Source organism: Brachyhypopomus gauderio, chromosome 18 (assembly GCF_052324685.1).
Source record: "Brachyhypopomus gauderio isolate BG-103 chromosome 18, BGAUD_0.2, whole genome shotgun sequence".
Classification (NCBI taxonomy): domain Eukaryota; kingdom Metazoa; phylum Chordata; class Actinopteri; order Gymnotiformes; family Hypopomidae; genus Brachyhypopomus; species Brachyhypopomus gauderio.
The window spans coordinates 19,273,798-19,294,439 of record NC_135228.1 but is presented as its reverse complement, the minus strand read 5'-3'; the positions used below and the strand labels follow the sequence as shown (position 1 = coordinate 19,294,439).

The window sequence follows — 20,642 nt, the reverse complement described above, 5'->3', positions numbered from 1 at the left end:
TGCAAAACTCCTCTAAGTCTGGTTCATTCTGATTTGACATACACAGATTTTTTTGGTTTATTATAATCTGATTCAATGTAACAGTTAGAGGAATTTTTACTATATTAAAATGATGACTACTTACAGTACTTTCCTTACTGTCTACTGACTGTGCAGGGATCACTTCTTGAAGGTATATATGTGAGATTGTTATACATTTATTCTAAGATTTTTGCATGCATCTCTAGGAAGTAACAAGGCATATAGAATAGGATTCATATTAAATATATTATAGTACATTGGCATAGACATAGAAAATAGGTTATTTTCACAAATATTGCATTCAAGTTGTTTTGAGAAGCCACCCAACATCTGCATACACACACACACACACACACACACACACACACACACACACACACACACACACACACACACCACCTCTGTGGCTCCCACTGCTTACCTGTCCTACATCTGTTGGGTAGGTGTATGTTTACTCCATGTGTTATGCAATAAACATTTTGTGTGAGTGACACGGCTGAGCAGTAAACTGAGAGTCTGGGCTTGAGGGCAGTTGGGCCAGTGGAGTAGTCTGGGTTTGAGGGCAGTTGGGCCAGTGGAGTAGTCTGGGTTTGAGGGCAGTTGGGCCAGTGGAGTAGTCTGGGTTTGAGGGCAGTTGGGCCAGTGGAGTAGTCTGGGTTTGAGGGCAGTTGGGCCAGTGGAGTAGTCTGGGCTTGAGGGCAGTTGGGCCAGTGGAGTAGTCTGGGCTTGAGGGCAGTTGGGCCAGTGGAGTAGTCTGGGCTTGAGGGCAGTTGGGCCAGTGGAGTAGTCTGGGTTTGAGGGCAGTTGGGCCAGTGGAGTAGTCTGGGTTTGAGGGCAGTTGGGCCAGTGGAGTAGTCTGGGTTTGAGGGCAGTTGGGCCAGTGGAGTAGTCTGGGTTTGAGGGCAGTTGGGCCAGTGGAGTAGTCTGAATGCACTGAAGCAGTTCTGTAGGTTGGTTCATAGATGACAGATCTGGCCTGTCATGTTCTGCTTCTACACTCGTGTGCCACCCACAGTGCCGTCTCACCTGCTTTGTTCATTTTGATGTGAATACTGGAGTGTTTGGTTTATTTTAATCTCTTAGAATAAAAACAGGGTCATGCATAATGTGTATGTGTGTGTGTGTGTGTGTGGGTGTGTATAAAAAATATGCTCTATCTATTGTCTGAAAGGAAGTTGTCTAAGGGCGTGGGGGTGAGGGCGTAAGGGGTGAGGGCGTAAGGGGTGAGGCTGCAGGGGGTGAGGGTGTAAGGGGTGAGGGCGTATGCATCAGTATATGTTGCTGTGTATTTGTGCACTGGCCTGAATGAATGCAGCAGAATCTGGAGGAGCCATGGTGATCTAGATGTGCATTCTTATGCTTCACACCAGAAATGTAGCTACAATGTGTGTCAAAGTCAGTAAAACTTTGGGCTGAAAGAATGACATGGGTTCACTTTAGCTTCGAGCAAACTAGGTCTGTCTGTCAAACTAGGTCTGTCTGCCAATGAGTATTCCTTCCTCCTCTCTCTCTCTCTCTCTCTCTCTCTCTCTCTCTCTCTATCTCTATCTAAGGGTCAATGAGGACATGAAAACTGCCTAATCTCTCTCTCTCTCTCTCTCTCTCTCTCTCTCTCTCTCTCTCTCTCTCTCTCTCCCTCTTTCCCTCTTTCTCCCATACAAATATTGACTTAAAATACAATTACTCTCTTCCCACGCATCACAGTAAAATTCTAAAAAATGGCTAGTGAGAACTTTGGGTGATGATTATATTATTGAGGATGATGATTATATTATTGACGGTGTTGAACTCTTCTTCTCATCTGCTTCCTTTTGCTTCATTTTCTCTGTCTGCCAATAAGTAAATTGGCATCACAGTTTTTCTGCAGAGTCACTCTCTTTTTCTTCATCTCTCTAACTATCTGTCTCTATTTCTCTCTCCATATCACTTTTCTTTCTCTCTCTCTCTCTCTCTTTCTCTCCCTCACTCTGCCTCTCTTTCTCTTTCCTTCTCTGTTTCTGGGTCTATCTCTTCCTCTCTTTCTTTTTCTCTCCCCACCCTTTCTCTCTTTCTCTGTCTGCCTCTGAAATTCCGCTATGTTGGTCTGTTTTGGCTTGTCTTTCAAACCTCTGAATCAGCAATAATCAAATATATAGTAGTTGTGCTGGGCAGAATCGAGCATTTCTCTTGCCTATAGCTTTTAATAGTGCAGTAATGAACACCTGGTGCCACAAGTAATGGATAAGCTTTAAAATAATCTATATTATATGACTGTCTGTAGGAAACACTGGTAAAGATATGCGCCGCATTTAGAATACTTGGCTATAAAGTGAACGTAGGACCTTCCGTTCTAATTGGATTTGAAAGGAAGCATGATTTGCAGCCTATGTCAATATTGTCTGCTGCTGTATGACTGTGTTTGCTGTGTTATGTCGCATTTGTTTGCAGCTTCATGGCGGAGGGGAGAAAACAGGGTGGATGATGCGTTAATGTCCTCGTGAAGTTGTTTCTGCATGTCAGCAGCTGCTAGGTGTGGTTAGGAGTCAGATCCCCCCCCCCCCCCCCCTTAACACACACACATACATATATACACACACACACACACACACACAAACACGCCGCACTGAGGGTCTTTGCACTGGAAATGAACTGCGGTGTGTACAGAGGCAGGGTGTGTGGGTTAAGCTAAAGTTAACAAAAAAGGTGAGGTCTTCATCCCCGACTGTCAGTGGTCTCGGTGGTGTGAGTGCTTACTGCTGCAGACGTATATAGGATGGGTGTATAGGAGTTCACGCGGGCTGGGGGGGAGGCGAGCGTTGATTGGTGCTGATAGTCATTATTTATCTGGAGTTAAAGGCTCTGCAGCAGAGTGTGAGGAAGAACAACTGTATTCTCACACATCCAGACACACACATATTCTTCCCCTCTGCAGATACAGAAGATGGAATCTTATCTGAGGCCGTTACGTAACTTTGTAACTCTCACCTAAAGCCTGGGGTCTATAAATGTGATTCTTTTGACAAGACAGCAGAGCATAACCACGTAACTCTTGACTGACATTAGTGCCGTCACGGAAGCCAGCCAGAGAAGGCAGAGAACAACACAGAGACACAGAGTCTTAATGAAACAGGAGCCCTGGAATTTTGTAATGGCCGGAGAATGGCGTGGTCAGTGTGTCAGTTTACCAATGACCAGCCAAGCAGGCCACAGACATGTGGCTTCATAATGGTGCAGGTGTACGTGTGGCTTCATGCGGCCACGTGACCGTTTCTTCTCCTGCTTCTATTACGTAACGCTTGTGTGTGTGTGTCAGCTGTCATCTGCAGCGCTATATGAATAGCACAGAGGACTTACTGTAATTGCATGCGGTACCTTTAGTGCTGAGTAGCGTACACTAGTACCTCGTGGGGTGTGTACGCAGGGTGGGGCAGTTTTAGCGCAGTGGGGCAGTTTTAAGTACAGTGGTGGTGCAGTGCTCTTCCTCACCCTGGTGCTACTGACCGCACTGCTCCTCGCTGCAGTACGGCGGGTTTGGGCCGGTGGCCACCACGCCCCACGTCAAAGTCCAGCAGCTCACGCCTGCTTTGCCAGCTGCAACATGTGGTGGTCGGCCCGAAAACTCAGGCTGTGTGCCTCGTATTACCAGCCAGCGTCCTGCAGCGTCCTGCAGCGTCCTGTAGTGTCCTGCAGCATCCTGTAGTGTCCCGCAGCGTCCTGCAGCGTCCTGCAGCGTCCTGTAGAGTCCTGCAGCGTCCTGCAGCGTCCTGCAGCATCCTGTAGCGTCCTGGCTGCCAGGCTTGTGAAATGTGCTGCGTCCGCAGGCCCGCTGCCTGCTCTGTGATGGGAAAGATGGAGGGGTAATTGATAACGGTGCGGGCGGGTTTCTGCACCGCAGAGCTCCTTCATACCCCCCCACCCCGTTTGTATGCTGGTCTAACTGTGTGTGTGTGTGTGTGTGTGTGTGTGCTTGTGTGTGTGTGTGTGTGTGTGTGTGTGTGTGTGTGTGTGTGTGTGTGTGTGTGTGTGTGTGCGTGTGTGAAAGACACAGAGTGTGTGTGTGTGCTTGTTTTTGGTGATGCGCTTTTACGTTGCTGCAACGATAACGCTGCCCTCTGTTGGTCAGTAAAAACACAAGCGCTGAAACAGCTTCCCCGTAAAGTGCTGACTGTCTTTGGCCAGAAGGTATTGCTGATTCAGCTGTGAAGAAGAGAAGGTTTGGCTTTGTTACCATAAATGGAGTTAGTTTATGGTGACTGTATGTTTCCTATTTACAGCCATTGCTGTTTAGTTTAGATAATAGACTACTATAGACTGAAGTGACCTTGGAACCGCTTATAAAGGCTCTGTGTGTGCATATGAGTGTGTGTGTGTGTGTGTGTGTGTGTGTGTGTGTGTGTGTGTGTGTGTGTGTGTGTGTGTGTGTGTGTGTGTGTGTGTGTGTGTCTGTCTGTGTGTGTGTGTTAGTGTGGAAAGCGTTGGACACAAGAAAGCGAGAACAATGAGTAGAAGAATGGAGAGAGAGAGCGGTGTAGAGAGATGATAAATGTGAGCTCTGTTGAATGTATTGATCAACTTTCACATTTACTGTTCAAGAAAAGAGCACATAATTAAAGGTTTTGTGTCTTTTAGAAGGACACCAGAGCAGAAGGGGGGAAGAAGGTCTGTTGAAAGATCAGAATCCCTCATGGAAAACTGCTTTGCAAAAGCGTCCTCCAAGACCGGTGACTCCTAGCAGGAAATGTCACTGAAATCTTAAATATGTTGAAGCAGTAACCTAAAAGCATGAAACAATACCCAACTGCCCTAAACTGGCCAGTGTCATGTATGGCAAATCCATCAATCGAGTCATGAATATGCCATTAAAGTCATACAGAATCTAAAGGTAGACTTGTGAGAGAGCCACAGAGCCGGAGGGTGTGTGTGTGTGTGTGGGGGGGGTTGGGGGCATCAGTCCTGCTGGAGCTGCTGCTTGGTGCACTAGTCATGTTCTCACTGTGATGGAGAAGTGAGCGGAGTATCTGTCTTGAGTACCCAGACGGGAGTAATGTTCAACACTGGTGTGCTGTACATACCCTGCACAGATGAACTGGCTCCACACTGAAGGGGCTGCGTGATGACTTACGACCGGGGAGAGATATGCATATGTGCTGGGAACCGGTCACACCCAAACTAAAAATAGGAACAAAATTAATAATGTTATTATATTTATATTTAAGAGTTTTGTTTCAAATTCATTGTCATCACTAAAAGTCTCTCTTGTCTTTTCTGAAACTGATTCTTTAGGGAGATGTTGTGTTTTTTTGTTTTTAGCTCTGGACATGCATAGCCCATTTCCACATTTCTGCATGTTCTGAGGGATATTTATGCATCACGTTGTTGAGAACTAGATTCTCACAGGGTGAGCAGAGCTTCGGTTTCTCTGGGGAGAAACAGGGCTCCTCTGTGCTCACTCCACACAGTCCGCAGTGGTGGAGAGATTCTGCGTCGTGTCGTGTGTGTCCTGCCCCCCTGGGGGAGTGTTCAGAGAGCATGAGAGAAAGGCTTGAAACATCCAAACCCCTACAGCATGAAAGCCAACACGTGCATTCAGCCCCTGCACACACCACCTGTTAAATATTTAATAACTCCAAGTGCAGCTTTCAGTAATCTTGAAGTAGAGTTCCCCTTCTTTCTCCCTCTAAATAGAGTTTCCCCATTTATTTTCCTTGGAAACTAAAATTGAGGTTTGCTTCATTCTTCAGAGAACACAAGGCACTTTCAGATTTCACGTGCAATAAGAGTCAAAGTTGCAATTGGCAGGATTACATATTGTACACATGGTATTTCACTGAAAGAAGATGTTTATATTAAAAAGGTCACCCTTTCAGTGCCTGTGCTTCCGTATTAAAGAACATGTCGAGTGACAGGTCATTCTTCTAGCGGGGTAAAAATCTCATTTCTCTTTCTCCCACTATACTGCATTCTCTGATTTATTCACATTTTTGAGAGATCTTGCAAACTCATGAGAAATTCCACTAAAGCAAAAAGGGTTTATGAACTCTTCTGCAGTAACTTAATACCAAGGACTGTGTCCAAATGAAGCTGCACTCCTATGGAAAAGTACTGCACATACAGCACTTTTGTACAGATTAGTAAGATATTGAGTGTGCACTCATTTTCATTAACACAGATCAGACGTTCACTGCACCTACACTGACACTGAAACAGTCTCCCTCCTAAGCCACTGTTTTATAGTCATCAGCTGGAGTTTATGGACAACAAATGCAATAAATATGCCCAGGTCTGCCCAGTTTTGATGACTAGAGTGTGTCTGTTAACCAGAATATTTGCTTGAATATTTAGTTGGACTTTTTATAATTCTGTAAAAATCTACAAACTAAATCCAAGTCTTGAGCTCTGTAGGTATGCAGGTCTTTTTCTCAGCTCTAGTATCACGTCTGCCAGAAACGTATGCCCACGTTTTTCCTTCATTTCTATTGGACATCACGTTGTTCTCAAAACAATCAACAAGCTAAAAATGAATTCTGGGTTCCACGTTTCTTTCCGCAGTGCATGTGTACATCGCTGTGCTGGCATGACGTAGCACTGACCATCTTTTGTTTATTAAAGATTACCAGCGAACAGCAACAATGAGCCATGACTCCTGTTTGCTTTGGCGGGTGATCTCTCTGCCAGATGTGCTCGGTGAACACAGAGATGACGGACAACTGCACCTGTTACCAGTGCTGCTCCAGTACCAGCCGGCCTCCATCCACCGTCCCGCCCCAGCGAGTGCTCTAGATGTGTCTGTCCTGTTGCAACACCCCCCCCCCCCCCCCCAACCCGTCTCCTGGTAATCCAGAGCCAACGCCCCGCTTCTGCAGTGCTGCAGTCTCTCCCTCCCCAACACTCTCTCCCCTCCCCCCGATTCCCCTCTATGCTTCTCTGCAGTGAGGAGGAGGAGGAGGAAGGGGGGGGGGGGGCTGGGCTCTGCACTAAACAGTGATGCTCACTGCAGCAGTGTGCCCACACGCCCCCACACGCAGCTAAACAGCAAGGCTGCTCTCTCCGCTTACCAGCGCACGGTCCAGCAGCACAGACACACAGCAGGCCGCTCCCTGACTCCGGTCCTTCTGGTGCCCGGCTAACTGCGTCTGACCTTCGGCAGGTGAGAGTGGGACCATGACCCCCCAGCCCTGCAGAGAGACGCATGTGAGTGATGACATCAACGCCTGCTCAGCACCTTTCACATCAATCAGCTTAATTGTCGTCTCCTGTGTGTGTGTGTGTGTGTGTGTGTGTGTGTGTGTGTGTGTGTGTGTGTGTGTGTGTGTGTGTGTGTGCGTGTATGCGGATATGTGCATGTGCATTGATGTGTGTATGGCTGTGCATATGCTTGTGTGTATGTGTGTGTGTGGGTCTGTGCATGTGTGTGTAATACAGGCACCCTAAATCGGATCAGCACCAAGGACACGGCCATCAGATATGGAAACGTATGTTAAAGGTATTTCATGAAACTTCATTAAAATGGATGGCGTAATCCTTTGAAAACTCATCCAATGGCTCTTCTCAGAGAAAAGCACTGATGAAAAAATACTGAAATGTGCTGCTTCTAACAAATGGTGTTGCTCCACAGTGCTTGGCTTGGAAAGACAACACAAGGTCACAACTCAGCAAAAACGTGACAAGAGCCACAGTGTGGCACAAACCTGTTGGATCCTTCTTACTTCATCTCAATGACATTCAGAGGGTAAATGTATGAAAATGCTTGATGGAGAAAAAGGGTGTTGTATAAGAAGACTCTTTACATCAGCAAATTAAAAGACTGAACAATAATAACTGCGTTGTTTCTTTCAGACATCAGTATACTGTCATAATACAGAGTAAGCCTTTGCAAGCCAAATACATTTCCTGTAATGTAATGCTTGTTAAAAAAAAGGCCCCATGCACATTGATCAGGAGCTGCGATAATGCTGTCCCAGGGTGCTCTGGGGTGGTTCTCATAGGGCGCCGTAATTCAACCTACCAGGTTCAGCAAATTTACTGGCAGGATACGAAAGCAGTTCGATAGTGCATCGGTTTCAGTGCATCAGCACAAAGCTCTTGTAAGACCAGAAAGCTAAAGTTAGGTTGGTTTGGGGACCACACACACACACGCACGCACGCACGCACGCACGCACACACACACACACACACACACACACACACACACACACACACACACACAGATGCACAGACAGAATACAGAAAATATCCATGTTTATCCAGCAGAACTGCATAGTGTGGCCTAAATCACAACCTAAACTGTTTGCTTTAGAGAGGCCGAGGGTGAAAAGGGGAAGATGCAGGAAACAGGAGCCTGTGCTGCGTGTGACCGATGCAGCAGAGTGCCACGCAGCGTTCCTCCAATCAGCATCTTGTGCAGAGAAAACGAGAGACGTTGCACTATTCTTTCTCCTGACAGGAAAAAGCTGCGGTATTGAGGTCTTGATTCCAGTGGGATCACTCTGAAAGAATTTCTGAGCCCTTGCCAAACACCTTTTGCCCCATAAGTGCTCTGATTCATTGAGTAGATACGCATTCTGATGAAATAACCTAATGGAAATGCCTCGTACGCCATCACGTTAAATCGAGACCCATGTCTCTCAGGATTAAGTGTTTATCTTTATTGACCTACACGAAACTGTCAAGTGTGTAACAGAATAGACTTCTAATAGTAGCCATAAAAGTTTCTGTGCTCAGAGTGAGAAGGGTACTTAAAGGTGGACAATGGTAGAAAGAAGTCTGTGTCTGCTTTCTTCACAAGTCAGCACACGTGTGTATGAACTGTCATTTGGGTTGAGATGTAAGATGCAAAAGACCATAGTACACCGCTGTAAGTGGTGAACTACTGTAATAGGCATAAAGATACAATAAGATAAATGTATTGTCAACACCCTCTATAAAACCGTATAATTAGACTTATAAATAACACCCCTGTTGTAAACTGTAGACGTAATGGGCCTATTTATGGATGACATTGTTTTGATTTTATCCTTGGCGGCCATCTAGTGGACACCAAAGAATTGGCATGTTTTTCCCCCTCAACCGTCCGAACTTTGCACTCTCAAATGAACAAAACTTTTTCAGAGATACTTGTATCGTGTAAATTATGACATTTTTGACATTAAATCCGCTAAATGTTTAAATGGGCGTTCGCAAGCGCTCATTTAAACTTTACAATGGACCCATCACAAGGGCGTGTTACCGTTAATGACCTAACTTTTAGAATTATTATTTATTTTTAGAGAATATTATGATAAACCTGAATGAATTATAAATATGATACAACATGTTTATTCATTTATATGAGATTACGTTTTTCGACCTCAACGTTTAAAAGGCATTTAGAAATATTTAAAGCCTATGTACTACGAGTTATAATATTTCACCACTGAGTGGCGCTAGCACTCTTAAAGAACGCCCATCACCACAGCTATTTCTCCCCGAAGAAGACGGAAGCGGATTTGTTCTCCCAGAATGCCTTGCGCTTCCTCTTCCTTTCTGCGGCCCGAGAATGTAAGTGTAAGAAAATGGTGCCGCGAATACAATGTACAGGAATATCCAATCAATATCCATTTCATCTTAAGGTTTTTACACTTGCGTGTTATACTTATATGTTTATTTAACTCATATCTAATAACACATGTGATTATGACGTTGTGTAGCGAAGCATTTTTTTGTATTTGCGGTCTTGTGCTTTAACTCGGGTCTGCCATGTCTTAGCTAGCGCCCTGTTGGCTGTTTCTCTACGTTTGCAGTTACATTTACTCAAAGTAATTTAGTAAAAACGACTTTACGGGTTGTGTTCAGTACTAATGATCCAATGGGGTAACGTTAAACGCACTCGTCCTCGCTCCAGTGTTAATATTGTAGGAATAGTGGTGAGCTAGCGTTGATACAGGCTGCCATGATGACCATCTTAGGACACCTTTGGAGTTCTTCATGAAAATAAACCAGTGTGTCTGAGCGGCCTGTGGGCTTCTGAGGGCCAGGGACACGACTCCTGTTATTAAACTGGGTCTAATGTAGATAACTTCTGTTTTAAACTGGGTCTATAGTTAATCTGAGCGGCCTGTGGGTTTCTGAGGGCCAGGAACACTACCTGTGTTTTTAAACTGGGTCTAATGGACACTACTTCTGTTTTAAACTGGGTCTATAGTTAATCTGAGCGGCCTGTGGGTTTCTGAGGGCCAGGAACACTACCTGTGTTATTAAACTGGGTCTAATGGACACTACTTCTGTTTTAAACTGGGTCTATAGTTAATCTGAGGGCCAGGGACACTACTCCTGTTATTAAACTGGGTCTAATGTAGATAACTTATGTTTAAACTGTGTCTAAGTCCAGCTAACTGCCATTCCTTCTCTAGACCGGCAGAAATGGTCCGCTACTCGCTAGACCCCGAGAACCCGACTAAATGTGAGTAACTCCGCTTCCTTTGAGTTGTCAGGAAGATGTACTTCATTGAAAAATTGTGATTTACAACTTTCTGGTGTTTGTTTTAACAGCATGCAAGTCACGGGGCTCCAACCTTCGTGTTCACTTCAAGGTAAAATCCCCCTCCCTGGATTTAGTACTAATTGAGTTGGGAAATCTCTCAACTGCCAAATTGAGTTATTTGGCTAGAGACTTGATGCTGATGAACATCAAATCCAGAGTATGCTGAACTCTTTTAAATCATTGTTTACACTTTTTAAGTGTATATATCTAAAATGTTTAAATAGTGGTAACGTCAGGAGTCGTCTCTTTAAATGCCACGTTTGTGCTGGTGTTGCACCTTGTTTTGATTCAACTTTACAGTAAATTAATTGGTAAGCTTCAGCTCTTGCACGTAGATCTATTTTGCTCCTTGATCGTCACAGCTCCCTAAATGCGGTAGAATCGTGTATAAAAGCTGCAATGATGACCACTTAGGACACCTTTGGATTAAAGATGAAAAGAATTGTAATTTCTGAGCAGCTTCTTGCAGAATACGGGTTTGGTAAAAAATTTAGATTCATGTAGTTGAGCAGGTTCCTCATGTTTTAAGTGTGGTTCCCTCCCCAGAACACGCGTGAGACGGCCCAGGCCATCAAGGGCATGCACATTCGCAAGGCTACCAAGTACCTGAAGGACGTTGTGATCCAGCACCAGTGTGTTCCCTTCCGTCGCTACAACGGAGGCGTCGGCCGCTGCGCCCAGGTGAGCTGGAGCTCTGTGATGAGACCGCTGTGGGATTGGTTGCCATGATGACCATCTTAGGACACCTTTGGAGTTCTCCATGAAAATACAAAAAACGTTAATCTGAGCAACCTATTTCATTGCAAGGACCCAGATGCATATTGGCTTGGTCCATTTTGAATGTAGTGGGTTTTTTTTCTCTTTTGTTTCTTAGGCTAAGCAGCACAACTGGACCCAGGGACGTTGGCCCAAGAAAAGCGCAGAGTTCCTCCTGCATATGCTGAAAAATGCAGAGAGTAACGCTGAGCTTAAGGTAATCCCAGCACACCGGGTCTTTTTCCTAGGATGATTGTCCTGTGGCCTAAAAATCCTGTCTGTATCCTAGTTGTCATTTGAATCCAGTTTACTTGGCAACCACATGTTTCCGCTGGCAATCGCATGTAGAATCATGTATTAAAGCTGCAATGATGACCACTTAGGACACCTTTGGATTAATGATGAAAAGAATACCAGTTTCTGAGCAGCTTCTTGCAGAATATGGGTTTGGGTTAAAGATCTTTTTGTTTCCCATCTTGGTTGGGAGGGTGAAAAACTGCATAATTTGGTCTTCCTGAACTGCAGCTGTATGGTGTTTATAAATGATCCGCTTTAAGGTGTTTTTGTCTTCATGCTCTCTCTTTTAAGGGTCTGGATGTGGACTCCCTGGTTATCGAGCACATCCAGGTGAACAAGGCCCCCAAGATGCGCAGGCGTACATACCGTGCCCACGGACGCATCAACCCCTACATGAGCTCCCCCTGCCACATCGAGATGATCCTCACTGAGAAGGAGCAGATTGTTCCCAAACCAGAGGAGGAAGTGGCCCAGAAGAAAAAGGCATATACTTATTTCTCAGTCTCTCCAGCTGTACACCTATTATTTGTGGCTGTAATGATGACCACTTAGGACACCTTTGGATTATACATGAAAAGAATACCAGTTTCTGAGCAGCTACGTTCAGCACGGCCATACTGCTTTATTCAGTGTGTGTCATGGCTGTCGGTCAGGAGAATCTTCAGGAAACGTTCTGTTTGATCTGACCTTGTCCGTTTCGTCTCTTCTAGGTTTCTCAGAAGAAGCTGAAAAAGCAGAAACTCATGGCTCGGGAGTAAATGTAAATAAATTCCACCCTTCGTACCACATGATGGCCTGGTCTGTTCTGTTTGCTGCTAATCACCGATCCTCCATTGTGCTGCAGATTAATTCTGTGGTTTCACATGTTAAACATGCGCTCAGAGTTACTCAACTTTGAAATCAAATAATAGTTTCTATGAATATGAACAAAATTAAAATATCTATAAATCTCATTCTTTTACTAGTTAATATTAGTTTTAAAATGTGCTTATCAATAAGTTATCAAGATCAAATATTGCTGTCTGCCAGTATGGTGTTCTGTACGGGGTTACTAAGCACCTGTAAACAATTTTGACATCCTGTTAATGGGTATATATCTGAAATTGGTTGTCTGTGGATACGTGTAACTCATGATTTGTCAACTGGGTACAAAAGCCAACTGTATGTGTCTTCACTGGGAATCTTGGGTTTAGGGAATTTCTGCCTGATCAGAATGGGTATACATCAGGTGGCAATCTTGTTTCAGTTTTTAAACGGAGCCAAAAACAACCGTCTTTGATGGGTAACTGAAGCCCCGTGTGGCGGTTGGGTCTTATTCCTGTTGTACAAGTGATTGAAAGCATCAGTGTTTAAGGCCAAGTCCAAAATGTTTACAACTGGTTTGCAGAAATTAGTGTCCATAGATTAAAAACTGGCCTTGCAAAGTATACAACACCCCATTTGCATATTTCATTAAGATTTGATCGGTGTTATACATTAAAGTAAATTGATTTTAAATAGTTTACCTTTTTATATGAAAATTTGCAATAAAAGGTTGCAAGCTATACTGGGAAGCAAGAGGTTGACCTGTTTTGAAACTTGTACACACTAAAGTGTAACAGCTACACATGTCGTGCGTGTGAAATCTCCAGACATGTTTTAATACAAAATGTCATGTGGAAAATTAGAAGCAACAAGGGAATGAAACACAGGACCGACCTAAACCTACGAACCAGACCCACCGTGCTCAAGTGCTTGGACGTCAGTGGCCATGTGGTAACGGTACCTCCATACAAGCTCCGGTACCATGTCGGTAATGTGAGCTTTGGGGCCTCGGTGTCCAACATCCATCCTATCTGTGGAGGAGGAAAAGGTAAAAAAAAAAAGTCACTTGTCAAGCTTGTTCACAAACCAGTCAAGTTACGGTTAACTGTACAGACTTGAACCACAACAGGAAGCATTAATCAGGTTCCTATTGTGCCCGTGATGGAAGCTCGACCTCCCCTGCGTGAATGATGCTTGAGTGTTTTCTCCATCCTTAAAACATGTATGTGCTTTTGGGAGGGAGCTTTGCTGTCCGTGTAAAATATACATGGGAGGCAGTGAAGTTCTAATTTCTCACCACCAGAGGGCAACAGACTCCACAAAATTGGGCAGTGCGAACCTTGCTTTCAGGTTTTGGCCGCTCCCAGTTTCAAAATCATCTGTAAATGTCAGTTGTCAGTGATTTGAACTGATGCAGGTTTATATCCCTATTAAGTAGTAAAGTAAATAGGATATAGTAAATATCCTATAATAAATAGGATGTTTTTAGAAATTAGGGCATTTAAAAAATAACTGTGTTGGAGAATATTTGAATAGATAGTCCTTATTTTATTATAGTCTAATGGTCTTGTGATACGCACCTGCCTGATGTTATCGTTTCAGTGTTTTTATATTTATAGGACTCTGGGTTAATTTTAGGTCGCCATTCAGTGTCCTAGAGAAAACTATCTCATAGGGTGGAAAACAATATATTTAATCCGGTTTTGATTTTAACCTTCGTTGAGGGAATGTTTAGGCTATAAAATAGTCTACTTGATGTAGTTGTACATTGCCTGCGTGGCTTCAAATCTTCATCAGGTATTCCCAGTACCTTGGACAAAGACAGTTTCTTTAAAATTTCATTTTTTAACCTGAATTTATATTTATTTAATCGAAATCAGAGCGTCTGTAATTCCTTTCCGGGCGGTGGGGTAGAGAATGGTTTGGCACCTTAAAACTTTCTTGACCAATTCAACCGAAAAAAGAAAACAACGGAAATAAACGGAATATTCCGATCAAATCTGGGTATTCCGACTTGATGGAGGTTGTCCATGTTTTGGGCTTTTAAAGGTTATTTTTTAAAGAACTAGACTTATTTGTAAAGTCTCCCAGCTGATGTGATCACGATCACATGCAGATGTCCCTTTATTTAGAAAATGGATCTCAAATTGACTAGGTTGATTTTGTTCCTTTTTATATTTAATAGTGGATGGCAGTTCTTTTAATGTGCAAATTAAAGCACTGATGGAGAACCAATGGAAACAGACTCCTAAATTCAGTTGGTACTTTCAGCCGACATAGACCACGTCACTACTGGGTCTGTCCAATCGCACCAGAACGAGCCTCTCCACTTTCTAAGGGACATCCTCAAAGTTTTGACTTTTGCAGCAAAAGACAGCAGGTTGATGAAAATGTTTTATTATCTCCCAGGTCTTCATGTGAACTACTGAGAAAGACTGCCATTTTATTTATAGATTTCAAAGCGCAGAGTTACGCAGCGTTCATCTCCTGCGAGCAGAAGGACTCCGTTAAGAATGCTGCATCTTCAAGATTTGCAATGTTCTAACGAAGCAGCTGGATTGCGCTTGTGAAGATGGGCATCACACCGCGGTCTGGTTGATTCGGATTTTTTTCAACGAAACCGCGAAACGTGTTTTTTTTTTGTTTAATATTGCGATGGTTTTTATTCGCGTTTTCAATTTTGCTCATTCTGATGAAGAATAACATATTTTTTGTCAAACTGGCGTTTTGAAAAAACGAGACAAGGAAGAAAATAATCCGAACAAGTGTAAAATAATTTTAGTACAATTTTCAGAGCGCTTGCTTTTCTTCTGAGATCTTTTGCGCGAGTTGCGGTTCCTTGGTGATGTTAGCTGTAGGGCAGATGGACGGGTCGGGCCAGAGCGCGTTCCTCCTCAACACTCCTCCACTGGCCGCTCTGCACAGCATGGCCGAGATGAAGACACCACTGTACCCGGCCTACCCGCTCTCTTCTAACGGACCAGCATCATCCACATCACCCACATCCACGTCTCCCAACCCGGGTGGCATCCCAGTCTCCTCCCCAGGGATCAAAACGTCAACTGGACTTTCGAGCCTCGCATCAACCCAGCAGTGTGGGGTCGCCACCCCACACGGAATAAACGACATTCTCAGCCGCCCCTCCATCGTGTCCTCCGGAGCGGTGGCCGCGTCCTCCCCCGCTGGGATCCTGTCCGGACTGCCCCGGTTCAGCAGCTTGAGTCCGCCTCCTCCCGGGCTCTACTTCAGCCCCGGTGCCGCCGCCGTGGCCGTGGCCCGATACCCCAAACCACTCACGGACCTGCCGGGCAGAACCCCGATATTCTGGCCTGGAGTTGTGCAAAGTCCACACTGGAGAGACGCAAGATTTGCGTGTTCACCTCGTAAGTACCACCATTCAGATCATTTGAAGCGATTTATATCCATAATTCATCGTTTATATTTTAATGTGGGTTTATTATTTACAGTAGGTCTACTTATTAAAGATACTTAAGACTTGTGAATTAAAAAGTTCTTGTATAACCTGTTACGCACGTGGCTACAGTATCTTTAAGCTAAATTGCGATCTCCGTTTACTTCTCTAGATCAGAACTCGGTTCTCCTGGACAAGGACGGGAAGAGGAAACACACACGACCGACGTTTTCCGGGCAGCAAATTTTCGCTCTGGAAAAGACTTTTGAACAAACTAAATATTTAGCCGGTCCAGAGAGAGCTCGCCTGGCCTACTCCTTAGGGATGACGGAGAGCCAAGTTAAGGTACGCGCCTGAGAGCGTTTGATTCTAGTGCACGAAATATGATGCAGACCTGTTAGACAGTTGACAAGTAATACTGTCATTATACTGCAGATGCAAAGGTTATCCTTTCGACATGAATTCAGAGTATTGATGCAGAGTATATTCTACAGGACAAATATGCTTTTATTTTTTTTACATGCAAATAAAAAAAATTCAGGAATGATTGTGTAAAAGGCATTCAACATTTTTATATTATATACATATTATATATATTTACATACATACAAACACACACAATAACGCCTATATATAGACAAATTGTATGGAGTGGTTGTGATTGTAGAAGAGCTAAACACTGACAAATTATTATTTTTTAATTAAATTATTTATTTAAGTGACTCTATATTTATTTATCTCGTATGTTAAAAATTAAAGCGCTTTGTGACAACATGTGTTGTGAAAAGCGCTATACAAATAAACTTTGATTTGATTTGTGTATCCTTGCGTTTATATGAATAATAATTAAATAATAATTGATATAATAATTATTATTCATATTATAAAGCACAGGGCTAGGCAATTTTTCGTTATATATATTAAGACCTATTTTCTTGTGTGATTTTTTAAAAGGTGTGGTTTCAAAATCGAAGAACGAAGTGGAGGAAACGACACGCAGCTGAGATGGCCTCGGCGAAGAAAAAACAGGATTCAGAGACCGAGAGGCTAAAGGGGGCCTCAGAAAACGAAGACGACGACGACGACTACAACAAGCCTTTAGATCCAAACTCAGACGATGAGAAAATTACCCAGTTACTGAAAAAACACAAACCGAACTCGGCTCTTATAATCCACACGTCGGAAAACGAGAGCTCGTAAAAAAACGATAGCCTGTTATTTCTGATACAGAAGTTCCTGTGAACTATCATAAATAACATGCTATTTCCCCTAATTCAGAAATGCGGGTTTTTTTGCGAAAGGATGCAAAGCAAAAGAACTGCGCACTATTGGAGGAGCCGCTTGGTGGTCACAGACTGCAATATAGACGTTTCACACAAAGAGGACGGTACTGTTTCATGTAAAATAACAGCGTGAGTTGTATTGAATAGAAACTATATTACTGTGAATATTTATGTGTAAAATATCTTTTTGTAAAGAAATTAGGTCCTTTTCGTTCCTAATCCCAGTTCGTTGTAATTTGAGCTATTTGCATACACATACAGTGTATGTGAATAACCGCATCTCGTTAAATTAAACCGAACAGCTTCCGCCCTTGGAAAGTAGTTCATTGGAAATATTATTATTATTTTTTTGCTGCGGTAAAACATACCTGCCGATCAATTAATTAGCCTAAATTTATTATTATTTTATTTTGATCAGGCCTAAAACTTTTTAAATGTAAATAATAAAAAAACCTCGTTTAACAATTAAACTATATTTGTAAAATAACGGATAGTGTTCGTCTCATGATAGAATATTCCCTTTACTTTCCATACTTAATTTATAAAAAAAATTTAAGTTTGTAACAGTGTTTGAAACCGGAAAATGCGCTTGGGATATTCGTGTGTATTGCACTTTTATTTAATAAAAAAAGTGAATATTATGAACCTTGCTTTATTTGTTGCCATGGAAAATTCGCGTAGATTTCTGTAGAGGTAACTCAAGTTTCAAATACATAATTAAAAAATGATCGAGCATCCATACCAAACCTTTATTTATTTATTTATTTATTGGCCCTAGGGGCATTCAAAACATTTTATGATTATAAGCATGAAACTACCTAGCAATGGTCAATGATATTATAATGTATGTGTTTAGAGGACATTGGTAATAGGCTACAGTATAATCCTCATAGCTATCAGCAATGTGTAATACATTTTCTTGTAATACATATTCAGCCAGTGTTATCGCCATATGGATTAAATATTTTAATTGCATTTATGGAAGACATTTGGACCTGTGACATCTTGAATTCTACAGAACAATTTCACTTTTACGTATCGTATTTTAAAGCATGCTTTGTCAAACTATAGTTGTAACGGAAAAGGCAAATTATAAGAGCAGATAAGTGATACGGATGTTTATGTTGGAATGTGAAGCCGCGGTCTCAATATGTTATCTGTCTCGCATGATTAGATCAGCGTGTTCTTTGAAAATTGGAAACCACTCAACCGATTTCTTCTTAGATACAAGATATTTAATTTATAAGATGCGAGTGAAAGATGCAGCACGTTGGATTAAATCTCACTTACTTCTCCAAAGCCATTCGATAGGTGAGACGTCTTAGTATAGGCCCAGTTCCCTGTCAGAAAATTGGATGACCTGATTAGTTAAAAAAATGCCATGCTTACAGATTTTTATTTATTTATATTTTTGCCTAGTGAAAATATTCGGTGGTTTTAGTCATAAAAAAGATAGCACCTGTTCGTTGTCCACAGATCAGACTTCTACCTAGACACTAACAGACTTACATGACTAGGTTAATAAAGGGTCTACTGAATTTAAATTATTTAAAAATTAAGTTACTAAGGTGGTTAACTTGAATTAATTGATATCACGGATGTTACCAAATCACTTTCGTTTGTTTGTTTCGCGAACAAACAGCGCTATTAGCAGTAATGGGTCACTGTGCATCAGGACTCAAAATCTCCTCGTTGTAATTTGGGTTGATGGAACATGTCTACGTCACATCGGATTATTTTTCCTCCTCCGTTGTAATTAGTAGGTCTAGCTATAATACATCTAGGATATCTGAATATAGGACATTTTAAGTGATTGCATGTATTAAATGTGTTTCATCATTCACTGAGTTATATATTCTAAGAAAAAAGATGTGAAGTTCTCTACTCGGCCATCCCTACTGGATCAGGTGTTAAACATTTCAAACCGCGTGTGTGAGCACGTGTCATGCTTTTAAAGGGAGACGATAAATGAAAATACATCATATTAATCTTTTTTAACTGAAAAGGTTTTTTTTCTGATAGTATTTGTTACTAATGTCCGACCCGTTCATACATAATTAATTTCACAATTACACACAGTTTAGTTTTATTAGTTTAAAATAAATTGGCTACGACATTCGGGTCTTCCGTTAAATCTTGGTGAATAGTTTGTGTAAATAGTTAACGTAATGCTAGGTGTTGGATTGTTCTGAAACTTGACTAATCTGAACTTTATTTAACGATACGCCATAAGGACACGTGGTTTGTCGTCCATTCTTAGGGCTCGACGTACGTGGACCAAAGTTAATCGCCTGCTTTCTCTAGTATCCCGTGATACCAACTTTTTACCTTTTTTGTATTTATGTTTTATAAGCACAACACATTAAAACATAATCGACTTTAACCCAAATTTTAAGGCTTTTGTTTAAGCGTTGGCAGTCTGCAAGGCTACCAATATTGTGTTTATTATGCAACTGATCATCATTGATTTAATGGCTTGTAATGGCTTTCTTCAAATTCTAATGAATCCGTCGTTGACTACACGTGTAGGCCAGTGAATTGGTTTCAATAAGGTATCAAATTATTTTGGAGTAAAGAGTTAATGAACTGTTATGCAACAATTAATCTTTGATAGCTTCAAACTCTAATATCCCATTAACATTGTAAGTAGAGCGGCTTCATTTTGCCATGAAGCAGGGCGGCGAACATGGATGATTAGTCGTGATCACTAGTGGCAGTCGTGTTTGTGTCTGTTTGTATAGTGATGTTTTTAACATTAAGACATTATAATGTGAAAATGCATTTGGTGGGGAACTTTAAATTAATTGAGAGATTATAATGCTAAAATATATACTGACAGGAGATAAACGGTATTTTTTTTTGTTTTAAAACGACCATATCAAAACGAAATGCAAAAAAATAACCATTTAATGCATTTCGTTCAAAACAGCCACTAACTGCGTAAATGAAGGCAAGTTTGATATACTAGGTTGTAGAGCTATGAAGTAGGACAGACTACTGAATACCTTGAATTAAAATGCCTCGCATGGCTTTATTCTCTAATATTATTATAATTATGCCGTAGTGATGATGTAGGTTTTCCTAAGTGTAACTGCCTATGAGGGTATGAAGACTGACCAATGTCACGTTTGTGCAGCTAAAGCAATAGCTCCCAGTGTAACTGGCATTATGTTGGGTTCTTGTGGTCTGTTACTTGTCATTCTAGTAGCTGCTGCTTTCAATTTCAGGTTAACACCACTGCTATAATACCACATAACATCAAAACCAGCAGCCTTTCCATACATTCAGATAGGTTTGTAGTGCAAATGAAAAACAAATTATCTGCTAAATCTGTAGGAAATTAAGTGCTAGGTCATTTGTTTTTAACTGAACTGGTGTGTATAGTTCCCCTGGTCATCTGAGCTTCATTTAGAGTGCATTTGGCATTATGCGTTTCTTTTTCTCATCAAGTAGATGTATTTGTCCAACAGGCCTTTCCTTTCCATACAACGTTGTGTGCCAGTGCTCAAGCCAGGGCTGGAGATGCCTGGTTTTATGAGGCTGTGGGTCCTGTGATGCATCAGTGTAATCC

General features: G+C 42.2%; 2 protein-coding genes, 1 long non-coding RNA gene and 5 other non-coding genes across 8 annotated transcripts; all 8 read left to right on the top strand.

Moving 5' to 3' along the window:
• Positions 1 to 6,992: 6,992 nt before the first annotated feature.
• On the top strand, positions 6,993 to 7,777 carry LOC143481378 (uncharacterized). The gene is made up of 3 exons (XR_013122017.1): positions 6,993 to 7,147; positions 7,423 to 7,483; positions 7,616 to 7,777. It is a non-coding gene; the product is annotated as an uncharacterized LOC143481378 (long non-coding RNA).
• A 2,146-nt stretch (positions 7,778 to 9,923) lies between these two features.
• On the top strand, positions 9,924 to 9,992 carry LOC143482483 (small nucleolar RNA SNORD58). The gene has a single exon (XR_013122244.1). It is a non-coding gene; the product is annotated as a small nucleolar RNA SNORD58 (small nucleolar RNA).
• A 326-nt stretch (positions 9,993 to 10,318) lies between these two features.
• On the top strand, positions 10,319 to 12,360 carry rpl17 (ribosomal protein L17). Its single transcript, XM_076980116.1, has 6 exons — positions 10,319 to 10,438; positions 10,528 to 10,568; positions 11,066 to 11,200; positions 11,394 to 11,492; positions 11,864 to 12,055; positions 12,283 to 12,360. Exons 1-6 carry the CDS (start codon positions 10,342 to 10,344, stop codon positions 12,328 to 12,330), a joined length of 612 nt encoding a protein of 203 aa, XP_076836231.1. The 5' UTR covers positions 10,319 to 10,341; the 3' UTR covers positions 12,331 to 12,360.
• LOC143482477 (small nucleolar RNA SNORD58) lies at positions 10,914 to 10,979 on the top strand. The gene has a single exon (XR_013122240.1). It is a non-coding gene; the product is annotated as a small nucleolar RNA SNORD58 (small nucleolar RNA).
• On the top strand, positions 11,240 to 11,311 carry LOC143482482 (small nucleolar RNA SNORD58). The gene has a single exon (XR_013122243.1). It is a non-coding gene; the product is annotated as a small nucleolar RNA SNORD58 (small nucleolar RNA).
• LOC143482478 (small nucleolar RNA SNORD58) lies at positions 11,639 to 11,704 on the top strand. Its single transcript, XR_013122241.1, has one exon. It is a non-coding gene; the product is annotated as a small nucleolar RNA SNORD58 (small nucleolar RNA).
• Positions 12,105 to 12,170, top strand: LOC143482480 (small nucleolar RNA SNORD58). The gene has a single exon (XR_013122242.1). It is a non-coding gene; the product is annotated as a small nucleolar RNA SNORD58 (small nucleolar RNA).
• Positions 12,361 to 14,697: 2,337 nt separating the features above from the next.
• On the top strand, positions 14,698 to 17,683 carry nkx6.1 (NK6 homeobox 1). Its single transcript, XM_076980154.1, has 3 exons — positions 14,698 to 15,759; positions 15,961 to 16,133; positions 16,743 to 17,683. Exons 1-3 carry the CDS (start codon positions 15,222 to 15,224, stop codon positions 16,986 to 16,988), a joined length of 957 nt encoding a protein of 318 aa, XP_076836269.1. The 5' UTR covers positions 14,698 to 15,221; the 3' UTR covers positions 16,989 to 17,683.
• The last annotated feature ends 2,959 nt before the right edge of the window (positions 17,684 to 20,642 follow it).

What these genes read in the sequence shown, in the direction of transcription:
- nkx6.1 (XM_076980154.1), top strand. Translation starts at nt 15,222, where the DNA reads ATGTTAGCTGTAGGGCAGATGGACGGGTCGGGCCAGAGCGCGTTCCTC. An exon ending in AAGATTTGCGTGTTCACCTC is followed by an intron (nt 15,760 to 15,960) that starts GTAAGTACCACC and finishes TTACTTCTCTAG; the next exon opens with ATCAGAACTCGGTTCTCCTG. An exon ending in TGACGGAGAGCCAAGTTAAG is followed by an intron (nt 16,134 to 16,742) that starts GTACGCGCCTGA and finishes ATTTTTTAAAAG; the next exon opens with GTGTGGTTTCAAAATCGAAG.
- rpl17 (XM_076980116.1), top strand. Translation starts at nt 10,342, where the DNA reads ATGTTTAAACTGTGTCTAAGTCCAGCTAACTGCCATTCCTTCTCTAGA. An exon ending in AGAGTAACGCTGAGCTTAAG is followed by an intron (nt 11,493 to 11,863) that starts GTAATCCCAGCA and finishes CTCTCTTTTAAG; the next exon opens with GGTCTGGATGTGGACTCCCT. An exon ending in AAGTGGCCCAGAAGAAAAAG is followed by an intron (nt 12,056 to 12,282) that starts GCATATACTTAT and finishes CGTCTCTTCTAG; the next exon opens with GTTTCTCAGAAGAAGCTGAA.